A 26,321-nucleotide genomic window follows, 5' to 3' on the forward strand; every position below is an offset into this window, starting at 1 on the left:
AAATGTCTTTCCCCGTGCTAAAAAAATGGTATTGAATATCAATGTTTTTCTGGGTATTGTTTTGAAGTTAGAAATTCCAGTATCTTGACATCATTGTAAACACATCAGTATCTAAATAATGCTGTAAAAATTTCCAACATAACAAATATGAGTCCTGCTTGCATTGAATAAAATATAAGTTAAATGCCCTGAATAAGATTTTAAATACTCGTTATGTTAGGAAATACTGAAAAACATTTGCCTCAAACAGATTAACATGAAGTTGGCCTAAAAACTTATGAAAATATTTTCAATTTTAATATTGATGTAAAGCTGTGATAATGTCTGAAATCTTAATGTGAATGTGCACACCGCTCACCCCTATCATAGCGTGTCTTTGCTCTGCAGCCGTAACGTGTGATTCAAATTTGTGCTGAAAAGCATAAAAACAGCTGATTGTGGGCTTCTGCCACTCAAATCAAGCATCATAAATGGAAATGAAAGCGCGTCAGGACGTGTTACTGTTACACTCTGACTAACAGGGTCTGGGATGGATCTGCACCTGCATCTGCACACTGACAGCTGTGATACAAGCTCTAGGGAAACGACAGAGGCGCCACCGTGATTTGCAAATGATCCTGTGAATATTTTTTTTTGCTTTAATGTGTCCTTGGCTGAAGAATATTCTGCGGACTGATTTCTCACCACCACAAGGAGGAAAATGTGAGACAAACAGAGGATGAGGAGTAAAGAGTTGAAGTGTTAGAGGTTAGTCGTGAGAACGAGCCACACTCACCGACTTCTGTTTCTGTTTAGCTGGGCCGCCTACAGTATCATTCCACACAAAAGCCAGAAGAGACAAAAAAAAGCACAAAACACAAGAGAACACTTAGTTATTGACAGGTTAGGATTAGTGGGGAGAGGAGCTGTTTATTGATTAAAACAGAGTTTACAGTGACTGCCTCCGCTGTGGCTTCATTTTAAAATAGATTCAGACTGATATGCAGCAACAGCCATTTCAGGGTGTATCAGTTAGTTCAACGCCTCTCCCAGCTGACACAGGCACAGAAACAAACATCCAAACATATCTCAGCGAAACCGTTGTGACCGCAGCCTGGGGGGCCCAATGGTGTTAGAGTCAGGAGCTACAGCAGTGGCAGGAACAGATCAGTTGTGAGCAGTTAGTGGGAGGGGGGAGGAGAGATTAGACCTGACCACATTGTGGATGAGTAAGGGACAGATGCAGGAGGGAGGCTGGTGAGGTAAGCGAGGTGTCCTGGGCCCCTAATGTTACCTTCTTAAAGAAGGGCAGTCGGTGTGCGTTGGCCTGAGGGGATGTTACGCTGCCTGACATGGCCTTGGGGGAGCGAGGGTCACCCTGGGACTCAGGGGGCTCCTCAGCATCCAGGTCGAGAGGGTCAACGTCAAAGACCACAGTGGACACGTCCACGTGGGCTGATGAGGGGGGGGAAGGCAGGCGGGTGGTGCAGAGAGAGGGACAAAGAGGAGAAGAGACAAGAAAGAAGAGACAGAAAAGGCAAAGTAAAAGAGGATGAGAGAAGAGGAAATAAAAGAGGAGTACAAGCAAAAAGGGGGAAGAGTAAATAGAAGTAAGAATATGAGATGCATCCAGAGAGAGGCATGGAGGAAATTGCAAGAGATGGAATATACTGAGACCAGAAAAGGTGACATAGTATGATTTAAACTGGAAATAACATTAACAAGAGTTTCCAAAAGAACACACCAGATTATCATGAAGCAAGGCACAGATGTGGGGCACGGTAACATGGACAGAGAGTGGATTCAGTGTGACGAGAAAGCAACAGAACTTGAAGTGTAGATGTGTAGAAGAGGATCTGCAGAGGAATGCAGCGGAAAGGGAAGAAGGAATCGAGCTGAGAGGGAAGCTGGGGGTTGGAATTAAGTGTGTTGGGGTGACTGCTGGTGATGAAGGTGTGGTTGGTGTGGGGGTCGGAGAGGGGGCAAGGTTGGCAGCCAGGCAAGGTGTGTTGTTTTAAAGGAATTTTTTTGCTGTCTTGCCTCGAGTTAAGAGATGAGAAGATTGATATCACCATAAAACCTGTCTATTAAATATGAGGCTGCAGCCAGAAGTTGGTTAATGTGGGAAAACTTTTAGTCTTGTCAATCTTCATTTTGATGAATATATTCTCACCCCAACTCGTCACATACTGCCGCTTGGCCATTACATATGATGCACTAGGTATCCCAGGTGCGTCTGTTGTTGATGTTCTGGGATGCCGTGTCAATTTACGTCTGTTTCGTGCATTGACTCTTCGACTTTCTAGATCTTTTCTTTCGTGTCTCATGTGGATTTCACTGGCCAAGGGGCGATATTTGACAACGAAATGAGAATGTTCTGATGAGCCACTCCTGTTCTCATGTGGAATATGTGTCTAATTACGACACAAATCTGATATCTGACTTTGGCACATCATGTGTGCAGGGACAGAGACAACCCAAAAACATAAAGTACAGAACATTTCAGCCTGACACAGTGTCTGTCCCATGTCATTCAGATCCTCGCATCATCGCAAGAGTTACTCAGGAGCATCATCAAGGACTGTATCCTGCAGACAGGCAGGAGCCTCTCAACATGCTAACAGCGAAGGACACTGAAGCTTCACAGGTCGAAGACATGTCAATGCACAAATTAAACCTTCTTACGAGACACAGAATCAAACATGTCTTTGTGATCAAAATGTCCTTCACACTGTTACCACAAAGGCTGGAAAACAGCAGGGAACAGCTGGCTCTGTCAAAGGTAACAAAATCTGCCTACCAGCACCTCTGAAGCACACTAATTAACACGTTATATCTCCTCTGTGTCATCGCACATGTCTAAAAGCATACATAGGCTTTAATTTTGGATCTAACAATGAGATGTGACGTGTTCATTAGTCCGCTTAAAGGATGCTGAGATGGATTTTGTTACTTCTGGACAGAGCTAGGTGTTTCCCCGTTTCAGTATTTGTGCTAAGGTAATGGAAGCTAACCGAGATATGAGAGTGGTATCAATCTTCTCATCTAACCCTCTTGCCAGGAGGTGAGTAAGCGTATTACCCAAAGTGTCAAACTTTTGCTGTCGGTCAGATCGGCCACTGAGGATGTACGAGATGTATTAGACGAATGTGGTTTCAATTATACACATATTGAGTTCAGTTCAGTGGCTCTGTTTGATTAATGAAATCCCTTTAAGTCAACCAGAGTATTTTCCCCATGTTTGCACTTCCATCTCTCCTGCTGTCTCTCTGGATGGCGAGCAGCAGCTCTGCGTCGTCCTGGCGATGCACGCACACACAAGCCAGACATACTCATCAAGTTTAATGAGTGCGGTCCATTCTCAGCTCTATTTCAGTCCCGTCCTGTGTGCTAATGACAGACCTCCTAAGACCTCTCTCACTTCACACAGCAACACACTGAGACGCGCCGTGATTCATCATCATGCCTGACTAACTAGCCAATTAAAATCTTCATCTAAATATCAGGCGCCTGTCTCATCTCGCTCGCTCGCTCTCTCTCTCGCGCTCTGTAAGGACTGCACATACTCCCACGCAAACACGCACAAAGACACTGTTTTGCCAGTGGATGCGGAGACCCCCTTGACCTTACCTGTGCCCGGTGGGGTGGGCCTGCGGGTTCCCGTGGCAACGTCCAGACTGGAGCTTCCTCCAGATTTACTGTAATGGGGAAAAACAGGCACAAATTATGGTGCGGTGAATCAAAGACAATATGGCAGCTTTACAATACTGATTACACATTGCTCATCTTCATCGTTGTTGTTTAAAGTTAGTTATATTTTATGCCATAAGTGAGCATTTGTTAGGTTTCCTCCTGCAAAAGGACACTGATCATCACAGCTGACAGTTAACAAGGTGCTGTAGTGACGTTCTGGTGATAAAAAATGGAGAGAAAATTTGGGAAAGAAGACGTGTGAATGAGCTGCTGATTATGTGCAGAATTCATCTGAGTAATTAAGAAAAAACAAAACAAAACAAGAAAACATGAAATATTAATAGTGTGTGCACTGCAAATTGTATTTAAACATACGATCACCCTGATTATTGTGGTATTTATTTTTACAAATAATTTTAAGTGAGTGGAATAAACCAATACATTCATGGATATAAAAAAACAAACAAATAAAGCCAGGAGCACAGAGACCTATATATACATACTGTAGTTGCGCTGTTGAAGAACGCAGTGAGTCACTGCAGTGCTTTTGTCTATTTAAGGAAGTTTTACATTGCCTGGTGGGTGAAGTGTGACTCAGGTCTGACCTGTTTTACAAAGCAGGGCTCTCGTTTGTGAAGCTGATAATGTGGCTGCTGAGGGATTTTCACGCTTACCTAGAGCTGAGTCGGTTCTGTCTCATCCTCTGCTCCTGCAGCAGACGGGTGTTCTCCAGTTTGACCGGGCTGGGGATGAAGCCCACCTCACAGCCCTCCTTCACCAGACGTCCGATCCACCAGTCGTTGTTGTATTTCTGCACACAGACAGGCGTCAGTAACCAATGATATACCAGCATTTTCCAGTTCTTGGTGTGCAAAGAAAGCTTTTTATGTCCTTTAGGTTTCAGACAACAGTTCCTGATGCTATTCACACACCAGATTTACACACAGATTGTATCATATATATATCTCTATCTTATTATAGTACAAAAGTTTGTTGCTAAACATTACCGCATTGTGACCCCGAGGAGCACCAAAAGTAACATTATGTATTCTAAGTGACCAACATATATATATATATATATATGTATATATATATATGTGTATATATACATATATATATATATGTGTGTGTTCAGAAAGTAAGAGCACCACTTTTATTAATTTACTCCGTATTCTACCACATTTGGATCATTCAGTTCTCCTTGCACTGCAGCTCTTGTTCGTGCTAACTCCCACTCATGGCCCGGGTTGGGTTCACGCAGGAGAGGAGACAGTGCAATAAAATATGATCCCACTACAGGCTGTTCTCACAAACTGTTCGTATGTAATGCACCCAAAAAAGTAAAGCAACCAAATTCTTACATATCCCACGTATTTTGAAAGACCGCGATCACATGACCAATGCGCTGACAGGAATAAACAAGGGAGCAGTCCCGCACGGTCTCGTAAGAAGGCTGGTTGGTGTGGTGGGTGGGTTCACAAAAACGAACTTTCCCCTGGAGACGAGTGTTTGGAACCATGTGAACTTGGTCATTTTAAGGTACGTCCTCGCCATGTGTCTCTTCCTAAACCTAACCACAGCAACTTTACCTGCCTAAGCCTAACCTCTGTAACTTTACGGACGTAATGCTAATAATTCGTAGGATATAATGCAAACCGTTCTATTAGAATACTTGGCCAACACCCTGCCAATAGTTTGAATCTCCAAGTAACCATTGTTTGTCTTTCTTTCCTACAACATCCAGCAGCTTCAGTCAATTTGTGATTCACATCAAGTTATTTACCTTTAGTTCAGGCTAAATTGGTAGAATGTTGTGCTTTAAAATACAGAAAGTACTCTGCACATCTCTCTACCTCTATTCTAAGTGTGTATGGTCAAAGGCTTAATGGAGTGTCTGAGAAACTCGTACCTCTTTAATGTGCAAGAAGTCTTTGGCTTCGAAGGATATGGCCATGCCCTGCACAGGAACGTCATCACTGGGGCCGGGGTTGTAACCGACATTTGTCCGCACAGCAAATGCCACCGGTTTGGTCTTGAGCAGAGATGGGAAAGACACACATTAGTATACAGATGGCGGCTTAATAAAACCACTTAACACCGAGTTCAGTGTCCCCTTGACACTGATGAGTAGGTTTACCGGTGTCAAAACAAGATTACGCAACAATGCTGACTATCAAACTGGTGCTGTACATAACAGATGGAGATACAACGGTTGATCTCTCACCTTTGCTTTCTCGAGTGTGGCGAGGGCCTGTCTGTCTGCCTCCTTCCTCAGTGCCTCAGGGTCCTCCTCCAGGGACACGTCTGAGTCTGACGGCCTGCTGGTGTAGGAGTCTGCAGAGCCCTGAAATGCATAATGTTTTTTCATACAGGTGAAGAGAGGAAAAACACAATATGTTCATGGATCAAGCTTTAGGGAGCAAAAACAGGAGCAGAAGCAGACCAATGAAACACAAAAGGGGCCTCAGCCTTCGTATGGCATGAAAGCTGACTCTGTGTAATTTGAGGTGGAGAGGATGCATAACAACGGGCTGACACTTCCCGACTGCAGCCTCAGTGAGGCCGAGGTGTTAAGTCTTTTTGCACAGGTACAACAGATTCAGTGTGTGGGTGTGTCAAGTAGAGACAGAAAGAGGCAGAGAGAAAAAAATGGCCTGAGGACTGTTTATAATATTAGGGAGGGATATAAATTTCTCATGAAGTGGCTATAGTTTCCAACACATCCACCACTCATGCACAGTAACTTGACCCTCTCCTGCTGACCCTCATCCAGACACCCATACCATAATAAAAACTCGAGCCTCCTGTGAGCCTGCGGTGCCGGCCCACTGTACCGTTCAGCAGAGCAGTGCAGTGAGGGAGGGAGGCAGCCTGAACTTCTGAAGTGTTTGAGTGTTCAACTTATATAACAATCCCACTTATTCTCTTCTTGCTGTTTTTTTTTTGTATTTTATTTTCAGCTGACAGGCTGCCTGGCGCTTTGTAGGAGGTGCTGACAAGAATGCGGACAGCTGAATGTGCCAAGCAGAAGAAGTGAGTCACTAGGTGTGGGCTTTTAAAATAGAGGTGAGAATGCGCAAAGATGACATACACCATATGTAATGATGATGAAAAATTCCCTTTACATGTGTAGTCAGACAACACAAGGAGTGATCTCAGTGAGTACAACAAATATCTCTGGACTACGGCTGCGTATTGTTTGAATTTTTTCAATATCGGTGCCAACATCATACCTGAGTTCAGGTGCTGACACCAAACCTGCATCAGTGGTAAATAAAAACATTCAAAGGAAAACACGCCCATTTTCAAAATTCATTTATATTATCCCTATGGTCTAAAACAGTCCAAAAATACTAGTAAACATGAACAACTCTCTCCCAAATCTAAAAGCTAGAGTGCTAAAGCTCAAATAAAGCTAACATCTGGTGCTGCTCCATATACAATGAATTGGGAATGATGTTATAGATGACACTGAGAGCAGCCATGGAGATACTCTGCACATATGAGGACATTTTCAAGTACTGAAAAAGGCAAAAATAAAATAAAGCTCATTAAAGCCCACATTTTATGGGTCCACAAAATTGGGCCCCCATTCATTGTCTATGGAGCAGCTCCAGACTGTATACCCTATGACATCACAAGTTTGAGACTGACTTGTCTGGTTTCTGGCTTTGAGGGAGAGTAGCTCATGTTCACAAGTACTGATTGAACTTTTCTCGGCCAAGGAAATAACATATTGGAAATTTTAATTTAGATGGTGTTCCACTTTAAAGGAGCTGCATATTTCATTCAGAGCAATAATACGGCAGCAAACAGCTATTTGCTATGTAAAGATACAGTGGAGTAACTGCGTCCTGAGCTGAGAATGAAGTCACGCTCTCTCTCTCTCTGTGCTTTTATCTGAGCTTCTTTGTTCTTTGTCGTTGTAGAACATTTTGTGGTGCGGCCATGTTAATGCATGTGAGTCCCTGTGTGTTGCTCTGGCTTGCTAATCGCCGCTGTTCTGTGCTGCTTTCATAAGGCAATTACAGCTACGGCATCGCTGCAAAAGCATAACATCCACTTTCTTTTTCCCCCTCCAGGTTAGCATCGTTAGCTCTGTTGGCACTGTTACTGTTTTTAGCACTGTTCATGCTGTGAGCATCCTTAGCTGAGCTGCAAACTCAGGTGCCTCCATGTTGAGAGCCGTGTGCAGGCAACCTCTGAATCATGCTCTGAATGATGTTCACGGCTCCTTTAACTATAATTTAAAGATAGATTTAGCTCAGGAAATAACCGATGAAAGGATTAGTAAACCTACCAAGGATTTGATGCGATACTAAATTCGCAGACAACTCTTCCAAGTAGTGAGATTTGATATGCAGTCCTACTCTGAACTCTTGGCTGCCAGCTTACTGTCGTTTGAATTGTTCTGCATGCTAATGTTGCTTATTTTAAATATGAAAAGAAACCTGAGATGTCCTTGTAGCCTTGTGGTTAAGACGCATACCATATAACGGCAACATCCCTGGCTCGATTTTGGTGGGGGACCTGTGTTGCAGGTCATACCCCTCTCTTCCCCCCTTCTTTTCCTGTCTCTGTTTTAACAGCCAACTATCCAATAAAAGTTAAATGCCAAAATGATGTTCTTTGAAAAGAAAGGACAGAAATCAATGGAAGAATCCTTGGTGGCATTCCCCAAGAGGACCATTTCAAACCGAGGTCTAAATATATTCGGAGAGAATAACTGGTCATATGTGGCAGAGTGAATCATCTGTGTGGCGTGTCAGTGAGTTTGCACGTGCATTTATGTGTTATTAATGCTCCTCTACACGTCTGATTAACATCCATGTGTCGCCATATGATTTCAAATGAAACAACAAACACAAATGTTGATTCTAGCTCAGCCACCTGTCGCACCGAGGCACTCTGTGACTTGCTAACAGCACAATAAATGTAGACACTCCCTGTTGCCAAGGCGATGGCTACCTACTCCGAGCATCCTCGGGCATTCACAAACCATCCGCACTTCCTGTTTCTATTACTCAAACCCAAACGCTTGCGGCGGTGTGCCCGCATCCCACTCAGGTAGGAGGAATGATCCTGTGAGTGGCATGCAGAATCTAATGAGGACAATAAGAGCCGCCCCCACTTACCAGCTGTGAGTCATCTTCTAAACCATACAAGTGCATCCCAGCATGGAGCACCGACTAAGTGAAGGTTAACAAACCTTGATGGGGAACCCACGGGAATGTTTTTAGACAGAAAAAAAAAATGCCCAAATGACGTCTGAAAACAACCTGGGACCGACCGGCTCACTACAACAGGTCGGTGATGCAGCAAAATGTAGAGCGAGAGAGAGAGTGGGAGGGATTACTCTTTGTGTGTTTGTGTATATGAGTGTGTGTAAGTGTGTGGACAAATGCTTGTGTCTGTGAGTCACTCATCCAGTTGATGCACGTCACATACAACCAGAGGGGGAAAAAAAGACTATCAGGGAAAGGAGAGACAGAGAAGGATTGATGGATTCATGAACACTGACACATAAGTCAATATTTAATATGAAAACAGGTGCATGTGGACGAGGGGGATGGGGGTGGGGGGCAAAATAGCAGCTGATCAATAACCTCTCTGCACCCTGAAACTCTTTCAAAATTTGTTGATAGACTGAGCAAGAGACTGAACACATGTCCTCCACCTTTTCATAACTGACACTCTTCTTCTTCTTCTACTGCTCCTTCTTCTTCTCTCATGTCATCGGGTTGTGTCTCTAATTTAGCTGCTTGCTTCACTTCACATACAGCTCCTGTTCAAAATAGCTACAGGTCACCTGATGGCGGAGCTGCTTTCCTATTGGCAGTGCCAGACTAGAGACCCCAGCAGTGTCATAGTAACCATCTCTGCAGCGTATTACGAGCAGCCAGTAAAAGCTGCATCAGGAAGGAGATAGAAAGAAGACATAGGGATCAGTAGTAAATAATAAATACCCTGAAGGGAAATTGCATATAAGCTTTTCAACAGGTGATCGATGAAGCATTTTCTCACGTCGTGTGAGCAACAGCTGTGAAGCCACGGCCTGGTCATTAGCCTGGAGGATGACATAGAAGTGACTACATCAAACAAAACAATATGGCCTTCAGGGAGTTTTTTCAGAATGAAGATGTCAATGTTTTTACTAACAAGACGACTAAACTGACACTTTTCTATGTCTGGTTGGTAGAATCTGAACTGTACTGTATTGTCACCAACCACAGAAGGTTAAGAACACAGGTAAGGTGCAAAGAGGCGAGGCTCAGCAATTATCCCGAAAATGAACCGACTGTGTTTCTTCTCCTTTTTCTGCACAGTGGCTGCCACCATGATGAATTCACACCTCCTTAGCATTGATATTGAATAAATGGAGGGGGGGGGGTAAAAAGAGAGCAACAGAGCGGAGGGGGGTAATGGAATAAGAATTGAGGGAGGGAGGGCCGGCAAAAGCCAAGTGCTTTGAATAATGAGGGTTGAAAAGAATCACCCTGCAGCAGGGAAATGAGTTAACATTGTTTCTTCTGATGCAACGGCACATTTGTAAATGGCTTCAAGAAAAAAGAGAAACTGGGAAAAAAAGGGGGGAGTTGAATGAAGTGAAGAGAAAATGCTTCTGGGATGTATCTGCATAAAAATGCTTATGAAAATGCTGAACCAGTATAATAATTGGACTGATTTCCTCCTCTTTAATGTCTTTATAAAACACAGGAAATGATCACCTCTCTCTCCTCCTGTTCTTATGTCAGATAACAGCACAGAGGTTAAAGATTTTAATCTGCTACTGCTATAAACAACGGGAACATCGCAGCAGCTGTTGTCACATTGTATGACTAAGAAGTGATTAGAATCTGAGAGCTAACACATACTGCGAACCCCTGCCCTGATAATTAAACAGATAAGAATATATTTGTACTTATCAGCTCTGATCATGTGAAGAACAAAGAAATGAAGGAAAAGCGAGCATTTCGGTGAAGAAGAAGAATACAACATTTCATCTCAGACAGCTGAGAGCCAACCAGAATGCATTATCAGTTGTGCTTCAAGCTCCACTGTGTATTCACGTCACATCCAGAGTGAGATTAGCTCAGTGAAGACGAGTACTAGTAAAGAAAACTGGAATGAAAAATCAGAAAAAGGGAACCACGTCTCACAGAATAGACAGATGCACAAACCGAGGAATCACAGAGTACAGATTTCCTGTCAGACACTCATGGCTGGTGACTGTAAATGGCCATATTACCTTTTCCTGTCAAAGCAGCGTCATGGCAACCAGCTGGACAGTGTGGAGATGACTATAAAGATGAGTCATGGGGCTGAACTCACCAGAAATCCCCATTTCCACAAATGAGCAAATGTGGGACTCTGATAACAGGTTGCTCCTCAGGGATTAAAAAATCAAATTAATTTAAAATATAATTCAGTAATAAAATTAGGGCTGGGAGATATCGTTTAACTTAATATTCTAATTTATTATAAGAACATTTTTCAGGGGTCTGTTTTAAGTCATGGCCTTTGTATCATTTGAGATTTTTTACATGACTGCCAACATAACAACTCATCTTATTTATACTCATTTCCCAATAATTCTCTGTGTCATATTTGAGGTATATAAAGATGTTTTCCTACAAAAACAAATTTTTCATTTAGTAAACTATGCACATTGCCTCAGTGCATAAGTAATTTAATGCAGTGGTAATACAAGCAACTGTACATCACAAAATAAAAGTTATCTCATGAAAGAATACAAATCTGCCCAAGTTTTCAAGTATCAGCTTTGGATGCTTTACATACTTCACACACTCATAAAGTAGTAGGATTAATACCCTGCCAAGGACCAATACCCCAATACCCAGAAGAACTGAAATGATTAGTCAATTAACTGAAAATAAAATGGCGAAATTTGGACAATTTCTTAATAGTTTAAGTCAAATAAGCCTAATTGTCAGACAATTCTGGCTCTTAAATGTGAGTATTTGCTGTTTTTCTTCGTCCTCCTTTTGAGACACTGCATCTTTTTTGGTTTTGACTGTTGGTTGGACAAAAACAAGTAACTTGAAAATGTCACTTTGGGCTCTGGGAAAGTTAACAGACACTTTTTTGTGACATTTTATCATCTGAACGATTAATGGAGGCAATTAGCAGATAAGTAGCAGCCTGAATACGAAGTAATAATGAATGCAGCAGACTGTGTTCAATTGTTGTGTATGACATCAGACACCTCATAGAAACTTTAACGACTAATTTTGTTTGACTTGGGTTTATGTGTTTATTATAGGCAACAAAATTTTGTAAGACAATAGTGCAAGATAATCAGACTGATTACTTGATTAAGCAACAATCTGATGGATCGTTCAAGGCAATTTAGGAAAAAAAATGCAGAAAATTCACTGATTCCAGCTCCTCAAATGTGCTTTTCTCCGTTTTCTGTCATTATCTAACAGTTTTAAACTGTTAGACACATCAAGCAATATAAAGATGTCACCTTTGACTCTGGGAATTTCCCAGTGATTAAAAAATAATTAAAAATATCCAACACCTCATAGACAAAGGGTTAGTCGCAAAACAACTGAGAGACTTCTCAATAAAATTAAAATAAATGCTATCTGCAGCACCAATCATCATGATTCCAGTGAAAATAATGATAATTTAATGAGCCCTAAATGCAATAATTGCAAAAATAATGGAAAGCTAACAACAGAGAGCATGTAAAACTTGTAAAACAGCAAAGCCAAATGCAGTAACAAACTAAATGAAGATCCAGCCCAGGCCTGTTTGGGACAGGGGGACAGCAGTGAAAGAAGCCCCCAGAAATGGCCATGGTGCTTCGGCCAGGCAGGCAGTGCACATAGCAGCCAAGGCAACCGATGGCGCGATCTAAGTCTAATTAAAAACACAGCGCCTTTCCAGCAGCTGTGGCCCGGCCCAAAATGGAATCACACTCAGAAGAGCAAAGAAAGCCGCAGACCAAGAGGTTCAGCACGATCAGGACATGGGCGGCAAGTTATATTCTCCTGTCATATCTCAGAGCAAAGTGTCTGCTGAACTTTCACAACTCAATCCAGATCCACACGCTCACAGATTAACTCACACATAAACTGCTTCCAGTTCAGTCAGACGCAGCAAAAAGCTTATCCAGATCCTTCTTACCATGACGGGCCTTTGAATCCTCTCAGTCCTCTCCATACCTCGTTTGCCACGCTCGCCACACCACGGCAAACCAAGGGGGCAACGCCGGAGTCCACAGACAGAGTAATGTGTGTATGTGTGTGTGTGTGTGTGTGTGAGAGATAGTGGTAACTAGTGTGTGTATGTGTCTGCTAGCTTGACAAGTGCAGAAGTGTACATGTGTGTGACTGTAAGTGTATGCCTGTGTGTGTGTGTGTGTGTATGTGTGTGTGTGGTGTGTATGATAGGAGAAAGAGCCAGAAAAGAGTGCCGTATGTGTGAAACTAGGAGAGCGCTCTCTTAACCTCCAACCCCTTCACACACACACACACACACACACGCCCACCCCCACCTCCACAACCCAGAGGAACGTGAACCTTGTGTAGAGGAAGGGAGCTGGACTGGCTGAGGGTCGGGTTGCAGGACTTGTGCTACATTTGCAAACTGGGGAAATATATTTAGCCCTGGCCGGGCAGAAACAGGGACATGAACACACCGAGACCAAGAAGGAGGCTTGGTATGCAGCCGTCAGCCATTCAATGCTCTGACTGACGTGGGAGAGGGCTGGGGCAGTGCCCAGGGAAACCCCCCTCCCCATTCTCTCTCTTTCTCTCTGCTTCATTCCTCTCAGCCTCGGACCTGATCTCATTCTTCCCAGCCCCTCTCTCTGTCTGACTTCGGAAAAAGGGTATCAGAGGAGGTATTAAGGTTGGATGTTGGCATTGATCTTCAGATTCAATCTGAGTTAGATTTATAAAGTCCATCCTCCTTGATGATTCAGTTACATCAGAACACTGTTACAGAAATTTCTTCTCAGAATTGATCCTGTAAACTTAAAGCAGACCTATTCTGCTTTTCCTTATTTTCTGTCACAAACATATATATATATATGTATGTATTCTGTATAAAAGGCACAATTGAGGAATGGAAAGACAGAGTTGTCTCGCCTTAAAACCAGCAGCGGAGGTAGTAACAGTGCTGAAATGTAGTCTGTATAAAAGGGACAGTCGGCAGGACAGGACTATGGATGGGATGGGTATGACGTTTTGACTACAGGTTACGCATGTGAAGCATCACAGGGAGATTTAAAAAGGAGCTGATAGCAGTTAGCAGCTAACTCAAAAAGAGGGACAGTGGCAAATGTCCACGAATTGGGAAAACAATGAGGTCTAGGAGCTCCTTACCCTCAGAGATCGACTGCCATATAACAGGGGCGGTAAATGATTGATATTGCCATGTTAAAGCCATTGTTATTATTTAGAAAGTGCTGCCAATGCGTATATGTCACACACACTAGAGGCAGATGCTGTTGTGTTACATGTTACACCTGTCACGCCTCTTTTGCTTCCGCGATGCTGGCATGCAATCTAAAATCAAACACTGGAGTGGCATTACGCTGCCGTTGTTTGACTATGAGTTAACATGCAAAGGTGGAATAAAGAAGGGACTTTGTAGCGGCCCTCTGAATTCTTCTATATCCAACAAGTTAATTTTATTTATCCAGCCAAATATCACAGCCTCAAGGGGCTTCATAATCTGTGAGACACCCTATCCTTAGACCTTTAATTCGATTAAGCAAAAAAACGCCACAAAAAAGCAGAATGTGGAATAAATGGAAGAAACCTCAGAAAGAGCAAAAGAGGAGGATCACTCTCTCAGGATGGAGTGAGCAACTCTGTTGTTCCCTTGAATATAAAATTGTGTAAAGTGCACATTATAGTCTAAACTGTAAAGACATTTCCCAGCTATATGACTGCGACTTATTTTCTTTGGCAAATGCATGAGTAAGACAAATATAGCATGACACATCTATAGTTTTTAGGCCTACATGTGCAAGACAGTTGAGCAAATATAATACCTGCAAAATTGCAAGGGCGTCGTTATTAATATTTAAGAAAAATAAATGCAAAGACAGGGCAGAAACTGTAAGTCTACTGCTAATTCATCTGCACTGTTTGTGTATTGAAATCTGCAGAAAGCTGGGTAGCTAGTCTCGGCTACCCAACAGGGACAGATGGAAGAAAGTAGAATCAACACACTGTTTACTTCCATGGCTTCATGTCTCATAGGCAGAGATAATATCTCTTCAACAAACACAAACCGAGAGCTTAGATTCATGTGCAGATTGTTTTTTCAGTCCACCTCTCTCATAGATGTGATATCTAGATAGCCAGTCAGCTAATCACCCCGAGTCATGACAGTGCCACAAACTGTGGCAGGTCCACATACTGTAACTATTCACATCAGAGTTTATGGGATGGCTGCAGTTCAAAGTGGCTAATATAGCCTGCTGTCAGCGACGTTAGTTTTCAAATTAAAATAACCTTTTAGTGCATCCTTTAAAAACCCTGCTGCCACAAAGCAGACATTATACTCATCACGCAGCCCTAAATGAACCAATTATAACAAACACCTGTCAACACATCACATTCAGCACACTTCTACTCAGAAAAGGTGTAAATGCATAAAAGATCAATATCTCATGAGGATTTTAAGAATCAATACTAGATCATTAAAACAAAAATACACACTTAATCAGATAAGATGTTCAGCTACTAATATTTAATTACAACATACATGTATTACTTGCACACTGACTGACTAGGAAAACTAGAAAGGCTACAGGAGGGAGGTCTACAGGCAGATAGGTGTGGTTAGAGGGGGTGGTGGTGGTGGAGGCCCAGTGCGTCCACTAGAGGGCGACCTCTGACACAATGACAGGGGCTTCTCCATGGCTACACACCTGACCGCCTCCTCTTCTCTTATATCAGTAGGTGATGACAACAGAGTCAACTAGGGAAGGTGAATAAACGGAGAGCTGCAAGCAGACCCACCAGTTGGCTCCTCTGCAGCCAGGCACAGCAGCAACTGGGGCTCTACTGGGATTTACATGTCAAGACCGAGAGGAGGACTGCTCTTCTCACTCCAGCATCTGAACCCTCCAGACCTTTCACATATTGCAACCAAGCCAAGACACAACCTTGGTTATGGAGCAATGGGGAAAACTTTATGTTTCTTTGTATTCTGGTGATGGAAATCAGTCAGTGTTTGACTGATAACATCTCTGGTCACTGCAGACATGAGAGTTTTACAATTCTTAAATCAAGCACTGGAGTTATTTGGTTTCTGAAACTCTTCTTTCCCCACAAGGTTTTTAATTCATGCAAATCATGCTTTTGACACCTTGTGTATTACACAATTTGATATATGTCTGATATCTTTTTACCATGACTATTTATGACATTTGAAAACGAACAACAGCACATCATTTTTTTCACCTGTCGTGCTGTTTATCAGTCTAGATTGTTTTGATGTGAGTTTGAGTGTTGAAAATATCAGCCGGCACTAGACACAGACACAGTTTCATGTGGGAACTATGGGCGATTTTGCCTAAAATGATATAGGACAGCCACAGATAGACAGGAAAGGCGGGAGAAAGAGGGGGGATGAAGGACTCAGCCTACATAGGGTGCACACTCTACCAGGTGGGCAGACCCAGGGGTCGCCTGTGTGAGCTGAATTTGAACCAGACCTCATTTCACAAATGCCACTTGCAAATTGTGGTTACATTTGCAAGGACTTGAAAGTATGGTATACTTTTACTCGTCAAATGTACTGAACATAAGGCAAAAGCAAATCATCTCTTGTTGCAAATTGCAGGTAGCATGCCAAGCTGAAAAATGGCAACGGGGACATTGCAGATTACGATTAGATGGTCAGTTCACTGGTCAGTTCTTTAATGGAGCATTGAGGCGATTCTTGAAATACCGTGTGACTATGTCGTATTTACCAGAAAATGGCAGTCACTGATAAATGTGTTACAATAAGTGCACTTCTGCTGCCGAGACCTAATTAATGGCAGCCGAGCATAAACTGTTTGTTCATGTTATAAGAACTGACATACTGTTGACTACAGGGCTTTACGGAGAAACGGAAGTTATGTCAATGCTGTATGACTAATGTAGGTATTCTCTACTTTTCCATTATAGTTTTGGTGACGCCTTGAAAAGAAATGTTGAATCTTGTAATATAAATGTTGGCATCAGGAGAGGGGAGAAGGTATTTAAACTTTCTCTGCTAGTTTTAGTCTTTATGAGATTAGACTGCAATGTCTGCCTCGTCTTCAGGCCTTCTGAAGGACCCTCTTTTGTTGTTCTCGTCCTTTAGGAGGATCAAACCGCTGAACTGGGACACAGCTGTTACTTGTTCATCACGACAGCCCCTCTGATTTGATTTTATGTTATGATGCTGCCATGCTGTGTGTGAGCATGTGTGTGATTTCTAGTTGTGAATGATAAAAGACACAGATTCAATTTCTAGGAGGGCAAATATAAGATTTGAAGTAAAAATCATTTTTGCACCACAATAACATGTTACCCATTGTACACAGCAGCAGCAGCAGCAGCGGCAGCAGCCGCAGACAGTCTCTGAAGGAAGACGGTGTGTTTTTATTGAACTCGACACACAAACCAGCACTGCACAAACACGTAGGCTGCACCCACACACGCGCGCACACACAAACACAAACCCATCTAAACATCCTCTCTCCTTCGTCTCTCCATCCCACTGTGCCTGCACACAGAGGGAGATTCAGTGGCCCGGTTGCCATGGAAACCAGGCCGAGTGTACCAGCCAGCTCTACCGTTGGCTGATTGTGGCTCTCGTGTATTTGTGTGTGTGCGTGTGGTGAGTGAGTGTGCACTTGCGTAGGTGTGTGTGAGACTGTAAAGCCTATACAGGGCTCTACTTTGAGTTGTTCAAGGGGAGGCTAAAATAGGCTATATGTTCAAAAACCTATAGGGCGCCTGTATGCTTCTTTTTCAGTGATTAAAGCTATTTTTTTTTTATCTTACCATCTACAATCTATTCATTAGTTACTAAATCAATTTTTGGGCTTATGTGCAGCATCTCGACTGTTTAAAATCCCTGCATCTTTCACTGCTAGCCTTGATGAGTGAAATGCTGTGCAATAGCATGAGACAGGGGAGGACATTTATCTGGGGAAGCGTTAAATCATCCTTACTACGGGTAATGAGTTCCTTATACAGTGTGAGCGATTAAGAATCCTGCCTAACCCGCAGGCCCCAGTGCAAGTGGTCCTCCAGCAAGCAGAGTCAGAGAGTTAATGAAGGACAAGGCAGTGGGAAGGGTTATGTGTGTAGGCGAGGATGCAGCTAACCTTTAGAAACCACGGGAGAGTTCAGCTCCCTGTGTTCACCGACAGCGATGGGATTTTTTTTTTTTCATTTTTTTCTAAAGCAACACCGGTACTGAACAGGTAAATGTCATTCAGCACAGGGCAAATCATTTCCTCTCATAAATGAAGAGGTCAGATGGAAAAGGGGGGCTCATTTAGCTGTCACACAGCGTGGCTTTGAGAAATGTCATGTCCAGACAGGACTGTGGTGCAGGTCGCGAGTGTGTGATGCTTTGACCCCGCCTCCTGAACGCCCTGAGGACAGGAAGTGTTCCTGAGGCTCCTTGACCCATTCTTGGCTGGAAAATGATGCTGGACAACTGACAAATTTCACTAGATCCTTCTGACGGAGCCAATCAGTGCATCTACATCTACATGTGACCCTGGGGTCAGGGTCAGAGGGGAGTAGTGCCGGGTGAGTCTAACACCTGGGGACTAATAATTGCATCAGAGCCCCGCAGGAATCTCTGCCGATGTCTCTCAACTCCAACTCTGTGACAATAGATCGGTGTAGCTGTAGTCACCGGGTTTTACTGTTGTTAGCAGAGATATTATCGAAGCCATTTCAGTGTGTGAGCTACAGTGTAGTGTGGGGGCCGCATGTGACAAAAACACAGGTAACGAGGGGAAGATACAGACAAGAAAATAATGGGTTTCACAGTGGAAGAAGCGGCAAAGAACTGCGACGTGGCGGATGAACTAGGCTATAAATTGACATGGTAATAACAGTTAACAGCTAATAGTGGGGCAAGTAAAACTACTCAAAATTATAGTAATATCAGAAAGTTTTTAAAGATTATACTTGTTCCTTCAGCCTCCTCTTTGCATTCTTCAGACCCTCTGCATTTCACTTTGAATAATAAACCTCATAATTGTTTAATGGTAGTTATATTTACTGCTGGAAGTGAGCTTGGTCAGTATTTCTCCTATATTCATACTGCAGCGGTGCAACGCCAGGAACAGCAGTGGCTCGCCGCCATGAGTCCATGAACGAGGCAAGTGTCACTAATGTGTTTTTAGCTGAGCTAGACCTGGGAATATTTGGTCCTGCTCTGATGAATTTGGCATGCAGTTAACACACCAGTCATAATTTTGTCTGAATGAAAACTCCTGGCATTTACTCCTGGTGTTCTTCACCACTGGTTTGGAAGAAGGAAATAACGAGAGTAACACTGAAACCAGCTTTAGAAATGACAGATTTTCTTTTTAAATAACTGCTGAGCGGTGAATCTAATTTAAGCAGACGTGAAGAGTGGTTCATGTGGATTTCGAAAAATAGCCCAAATGACAAATACATGGAAAAGTAACTGATAAATATCAAAAGAAACTTTAAAGTTTGGGGTGGGGGTAGGTGGTGGAATGAGTGTCTCCCTCCGGACAATCTGCCAGGGCATAGCAGTCGACCTTGGGGAAACACTGATGTCAGATTAATTACACAGATTTCATTTCCGCACTATTAATGATGCAAATTATGAAGGAATAAATGAGCTTATTCTCCAGAAACCTCAAAAATGTTTAGAGGATCTGAATCCAGTTGAGGTGATTTTATTGTTTTGGAATAATTGGCCGATGATTGATGGGTTACGTGTCATTTCTAAGAAATACATAGAGTCAAAAGGCCAAAGGTAAAGTCTTTGTATTATTTATTTTGTCCGATTAACAGTAAAAACTCATATATATGCAATGAGTCACAGTACTTTTTCTTCAATTATATAAAACATAGAAAAAAAGTACCTCCTTATATTCTGACAAGCTGAAAATTGTGAGTGTTGATTGTTGATAATGGACCTAAATGATTCGTCAGTTATTAAAACTGTCAGTGGCTACTTTTATGTTGATCAACTTATCAGTTAAAACACAAATAATGTCAGTCCTACTGCGTACATTTTCTACTTCCTGTATGTGAATTGTAGAAGTCGGATGTGAGAGAAAGTCAAAAATAATGATGAGATCAAACTGATTTGGTATCTTGACAGGGAGCAGCTGAATTCCCAGCATTAGATGACCTCACTTCGACTCCATTAAACTTTCATATGCTTCTTCATTGAATAAAATGAAGCTGAGACTCAGTCTAGCACCTGGATTAGCGGTCTGGAGGAAGGATTAAGTGTGAAATGTTACCTGTCGGACAAAGCTGTTCGAGGTGGTGTCAGAGGAGGTGCTTCCATCCGAGCGCTTAAATCGGCTCTTCCTCTTGCCGTACTTTCCCTAGGAATGGAGAGGTTGGGAGGGCAGCGGAAAGGAGGATTTGGAAAGAAAGAGAAAAACACAAAAAGTTTAATTGCGTTGCACTATAACAACTTATCTTGACATATCTCATAGAAAACCTTGTTTCCGGGGAGCATGGCAGCAGTTAACATTTGGCTTAGCATTTGTAAAAGCTTCTGAATATGATCAGGCAGTCAGATAGAACCAGAGATAACGCAGCACGAGGCCCCAGACTGAAGAGGAAGTCGAGCGGAGTAAATGTGTGCAGTGTGTCCACAAACAGCCTTCATTACTTGTCATTTTTCATGTTCTGATGCAAACTGGGACCTCGTAATCTGATTGGCAGACCCCTGGCAAATGGCCTACCCGGGTTGGGCAGAGGCCACACATTGCATTACGATCCCACCCTGCCCACGTCGCCATGGTTACACAATGCTGACTAATCGCATTTGTTGGGAGGGTCATCAGGAGACTGGCTGTGTTGCTCTTTCAGTGCTGCTGGTTAATATAATGCTTAGAAACAAACATTGAAGATTAACATACAGAATGTGTACGTGTTGCTGCATTTACAGGACCTATCTAACACTTCTACGACCCAGTGCACACCTGTCTATTTATGCCTCTAAAACCATATATCCACAGGGGGTATAGCTCAGTGGTAGAGCATTTGACTGCAGATCAAGAGGTCTCCGGTTCAAATCCGGATGCCCCCTGCTTTTCTGTCACATCTCATATTTCAATGTAGGAGGCTATAAACAGCAGACTTAAAAGGACCTCCTTATGTTATATACAAAGACAGCGTTTCTTTCCTTCCAGACTTCTCCAATTAATTGATTGAATGCAATAAATCAATTAAATGAAGTTTCCTAAACACAAGGTAACATATTCAAATTGCTTGGTTTGTCTACACAGCTGCCCAAAACCAAAATATATTCACTTCACATCAATATAAACATAAAGAAGTAGCACATTTGAGACACTTTTTCTGTCAATCCAGCCAACATGATTTCAGGACAGTTTGCAGCTTGAAACTTGCTCGAGATACTGCTGCTACTTTTGTCTAAACTGTATATGTATGTAGTTGTGAGGTAACTAAAAGTCCAGATTGATTTGTTGAAAGTCAGCTGGGATGTTGTGTTCAGGTGTTGGCTGGAAACATGGTACTGTTATCTGTAACCAAACTGCCCTAACACTGACATGGGGAGAAATCAATGGCTGTCTTTAAGGTAAAAAATAGTTCCCTTGCATGAACTCTATTCTCTTTGCAGGGATGCTTCAGTAAGCACTATCTGTCTGAACTGTTTGGTGTCTGTCTTTATCCACAACTGTTCTCACACTCAAACACACGCACACACACACACACACACACACACACACACACACACACACACACACAGGTAAACTAACCAGCCCCCAGTCCTCTAACCTGCCCACACACACACACACACACACACTCTACACCTATGTAAACACTGAATATTACCAAGCAGCTGCTTCAGACCTGTCCACTTCCCTGCGTAGGTTAACAACCACCAACAGTGATCCCTCCTCAACTCAGTACTTTGTTATCGCCGACACATCATGTAGAGCAGGCCGAGGCCTTTAAAACAAACAATATCTGTATCACCAGCGCATAAAAACACAATGCGGCCGAGAAGCTTCCAGTTAACAGATAAAGAAGAACAATCTGTTACACGCTCCTCTCCAAAGATGGCGCACACAGCAAACGAAGTGTGATACGCCAAACAACAATTACTGTGTTGCAAACTTGTGCAAGTGTGGTTACTGGCTTTTAATGTTAAAGTTGAACTTGAGGTGATGATGCATGAGAACAGATGTAGACAGGCAAACGTGCTTGGGGCTTAGACGCCATTGATACTGTGAAAAATAGATGTCATCCCTCCTGGCAAATGTTGCCACCTACACCGAGTGAAAAAGTTAGAAAATGCTGTGTGCGCACTGATGACTGTGGAGACAAACTCTAAGACACAGGCTCTTTTGTGTCTCTGCACATTGAACATTAAGATGGTGCGAAAGAAACAAATCACAGTATTTGCCCACATGTTTGACCACGTATATCAAATATACTATCTAGATAGAATTAATTGATTCTGCATTTATTATGGTCAGACTTAAACATGCAAATTAGTTACACAGTTCTTTTCAAGCTTTGATTTGGACTGCAGGAAGAAGTGGAATTCAGTTATATATCAATTTGTTGGATGACTTTTCTTCTGAAAGGGTAGATCCACCATTTACAAGTCTGTCACATGCCCATATGTATATTGAAACCAAATATGATGGATGTTATCATTCCCTTCCTAATGCACTTGCAATGTCAGAGATGGAGAACAAAATCCAAAGTCCTCGATCTCCGGAAAAAAAATGTATAAACCATTGTGTGAAACTAAAATGCGGTTTCAGTAGCATGAGGCAGAAAACACACCAAGCAGTGGCAAAGTGCAGCTGCTCTGATCTGCTGCCTTTTGATTCTGCGGCGAAGTTCAGCCAGTTTGGGAAACTTTTAGTGGGTGAATTGCAGCCAGCGCAGACTACCCACAGCCAATCAGTAAACGGAATCCTGTGACTCTTGTGTGCCTGAACGCCCCTCCTGGCCGCAGACACATATTATTATTGTGGCGAGATGCACTTCGCCACTGCTTGGGGTGTTTTCGGTGTGAGATACATAGAGGGTATCTTCAGAAAGTTACAGCCTAGTATAAGATTCCCTATTTTTGTTACCCTAGAAATATAAAGAGGGAATTTTACACTGAAATGCACAAACAGTTAAACCTTAGAATATATGTTTGTACAAAATGAGGACTGTGGATTTTGTCCTTCACTTTATACATTGAATGTGCATTTGGGAGGGACGTTTTAATGGCCAGGATGAACAAAAGGAATGATTACAGCAAGCAGAATATGTTTCGCTGTGTTAATAGGCACTCGCTATTGTTTTAAAGGGATAGTGCACCCAAAAATGAAAATTCAGCCATTATCTACTCACCCATATGCTGAGGGAGGCTCAGGTGAAGTTTTAGAGTCCTCACAACACTTGCGGTGATCCAAGGGGAGAGTGTGCAGTTGTGCTGCTAACTACTTCTCCCTCGGATCTCCATAAGTGTTGTGAGGACTCTAAAACTTCACCTGAGCCTCCCTCTGCATATGGGTGAGTAGATAATGGCTGAATTTTCATTTTTGGGTGCACTATCCCTTTAAGAAAGACTTGAAAATGTGAATTTATCCTTTAAGAGAAAACTTTGATTTTCATCCAGGTTTGTATCATAACAACGTGGGTATGCGTAACTTAACTGTAGCTGACTTTAGCTGAGATATGCCTCTCATTCTCACAAACTCAGATTAAAGATTCTGTTGTTGCGTTGTCTGTTTCTCACCTAAAATGTTTTCAGAAACAAATTTTAGCTCATTGTTTAACTGTAATGCTAGGTCATTTGTTACCAGCTGGCTGCCATATTGTTTCCAGTGTCAAAACAAACAAGCACATATTACATTACATATTATTATTAGTTGCAGATTTTCTACCTCTTGAGCAAAACCGAATGCCACAGTTCTTTTTCTCTGCTTTCTCTGGTCATATGGCACCAACCTCAAAAGTATTTGCATCTTTCTATCGATAGGCAGACCATCTTTCCTGCAGTGAAATATTTCTTAAAGAATGTAGCCAAACTGTAAGATGACATTTACACCAGGCTGAGATCATCACCTGAACCAGACTTCCTTCAGACGTCGACAGGCCAATGAGATCGCATTCTGATCATATTCCATTCTGCTGCAGACACACTGTATGTGTTTTTCCTTTTACTGATAACACATCCAGACGCAAACCTCATGGTAATACCGGGTGTAAATGGGGTCTTTACTCACCATCTTAACTGCTAAGATCTGAGCAATCAAACAGGTTGTAAACAAACCCCCGGTTCAGCTGTTTATTCAAAACCAAATTATTTGGAATTGAAAACAAAGATAAATAAAGTTACAAAGATGTTATCCACAGTGCAGGATGCTCGGTTAAAGTTTAACTAGAAAGTAGCTTTGCAAAACCCGATCGTTGACGATGGACCTTTAAAGTAATTGTTTTAACGTCCACCTCTGGTTTCATTTCAGTTTTCATTAGATAACATGATCACACTGTGGATGTTTACCCTGCTGGAGATGCTGCTGTGCCACCAGATATCTCAGCAATTAAGCCGGCAAATAAAATGTTATCGTTACAGATAAGACGCCATGGCTAAATCACTAAAACAGGAGCTACGTTGTTAAAAAAAGGCTGTTGTGGTGAGGCAAACTTCACTGTCACAAGTTTCACAATTACATTAAACGCGATGTGTGTGGGTGCAGGTAGGTGTGAGGGGTCTCTACGATCGGAGCCATGATGGGGCGAGTTCCTGTCAGCAAAGGGCAGGGAAATGCCAGAGGAAGTAGGGAGGGGAGGCTTCCTGTTGGTAAACATCCTCCCAGATTAAGTGTGTAATTAAAAAGGGTGTTGTGTGTGAGCGTGGAGGGTGGCGGGGTGCACGATATCACGACCACATTACACTCTCCATACATTATTCCGCTCGCTGAGATCGCACTGATCTGCAATCTGACGGCGGTCAGCAGACATGATCTTTAATCTAAGCGACCCTCGGGCGTTGAATTTGGAATCGGCTCTCGGCCCACATTTCATTTCTTCTTCTGTGGTAGAACACTCAAAGCGTCTCTTTCAGGATATTAGAAATGCCTGCTTGTCTCTTCACAGCAGAGTTATAAATACATATACCAGCATGACCCGCTGCAGGTCTGCATGAACTTTATATCTAATTGATCAGGAGTGCCACACACACAAACAAACACACACACACACACACACACACACACACACAACATTCCCTGCTGCCTAGCACATGGAGGGGGTCCATCTGTTTCTCACCACAGCCTCGCAGCTGATAAATATCTAATTTCTAAAAACAGGCAGGACGAGGTGAGATGGTGAGAGCAGGATGGAGATAGTGGGACATTCAGAGATGCAGAAGGAATCTGGAGAGCTGAGGGGGAAGAGAGAGAGAGAGAGAGAGATGAGAAGGAGCTCGGAGGAGTGGGAGTAAAGAGGAGAGAGCAGGACTTGGCATGGTTTGAAGCGTTGGTTGTCTGTGAGGTGTTTTTTTTTTTTTTTCCTCCTTCTCCAGAGAGACAATGACTGAGCTCAGCGTGGGTGTGTTGTTCTAGATATTCTCATCGTTTTTTTTTGTTTTTTTTTAAAAATCCATTTAAACTGTTATGACTAAACATGCCCACAACATCATGACACTTCCTAACAGCCGCAGCCTATTTGTAGCTGTAAAAAGAGTGACACCACTGAAAGTTGAAGGATAAAATTATAAATGAAGGAAAGGGAAAAAAAAAAGTTGAATTTCTGAGGGTGGAGGAGGGTGTTGGAGAATATTTTCCGCGGACTGAAAACAGGTCTGGAGTCAGACGCAAGACTCTGAAAACCAAATTACAATTGCTGTTTACATCAGTTTCACCTCTTTTTGTGACTCATGTTTTTTCACATGAATTAATCTCTCCTCCTGCTGGGAAGTTCAACATTTAGTGTATCATCTACTTGGTTAATTAACGAATACTTAAACAAAGGGTGGTTTTCGTTATAGGACCCAAATTTAGGGCTGGGTGATACGGAGAAAATAAAATATCATATTTTTGACCACATACATTAATATTGTTATTGCAACAATATTGTAGGGTTGACAATTAGTGCTGTGACAAAATATTTACACAATCAGATTTTTAATAAATGATTATTTAATGTGGCTATAATGACTAAGCGGGTAAAAGCAAATAATAGAACAGCTAGAACAGTCTGGTAAGGTCAGAAAATGACATCACTTTACTGTAATGCAGCCTTTAAAAACAGGAAAAAAACACTTATACTATTAAGATATGCGAAATCTAAGACGATATCTTAACCGATTTCACGATATCGATATAAATTGCCAAATCGCCCAGCCCTCGACCCAATGAGGGCCAGCAATAAAAACAAGCGTTACATCATATCCTCACATATGGTTCC

The 26,321-nt window shown here is 42.4% G+C and overlaps 1 protein-coding gene and 1 non-coding gene across 5 annotated transcripts in view; one reads left to right on the top strand and one right to left on the bottom strand.

Moving 5' to 3' along the window:
- Window positions 1-26,321, bottom strand: part of cacnb1 (calcium channel, voltage-dependent, beta 1 subunit) — a 39,655-nt gene that overhangs the window by 12,787 nt on the left and 547 nt on the right. For 2 of the 4 annotated variants that reach the window (XM_050069590.1, XM_050069593.1), the window contains exons 2-7: window positions 20,165-20,251; window positions 5,897-6,016; window positions 5,582-5,704; window positions 4,347-4,483; window positions 3,610-3,677; window positions 776-804 (exon numbers count right to left, since the gene is read on the bottom strand). In XM_050069590.1, the coding sequence (XP_049925547.1) occupies window positions 776-804; window positions 3,610-3,677; window positions 4,347-4,483; window positions 5,582-5,704; window positions 5,897-6,016; window positions 20,165-20,251 (564 nt within the window). Of the gene's footprint in view, window positions 1-775; window positions 805-1,273; window positions 1,435-3,609; window positions 3,678-4,346; window positions 4,484-5,581; window positions 5,705-5,896; window positions 6,017-12,828; window positions 13,172-20,164; window positions 20,252-26,321 lie in introns of those variants that run through there. The other 2 variants (XM_050069589.1, XM_050069592.1) reach the window with 2 other exon arrangements.
- On the top strand, window positions 20,893-20,964 carry trnac-gca (transfer RNA cysteine (anticodon GCA)). The gene has a single exon. It is a non-coding gene; the product is annotated as a tRNA-Cys (tRNA).

Source organism: Epinephelus moara, chromosome 18, assembly GCF_006386435.1.
Source record: "Epinephelus moara isolate mb chromosome 18, YSFRI_EMoa_1.0, whole genome shotgun sequence".
Taxonomy (NCBI): domain Eukaryota; kingdom Metazoa; phylum Chordata; class Actinopteri; order Perciformes; family Serranidae; genus Epinephelus; species Epinephelus moara.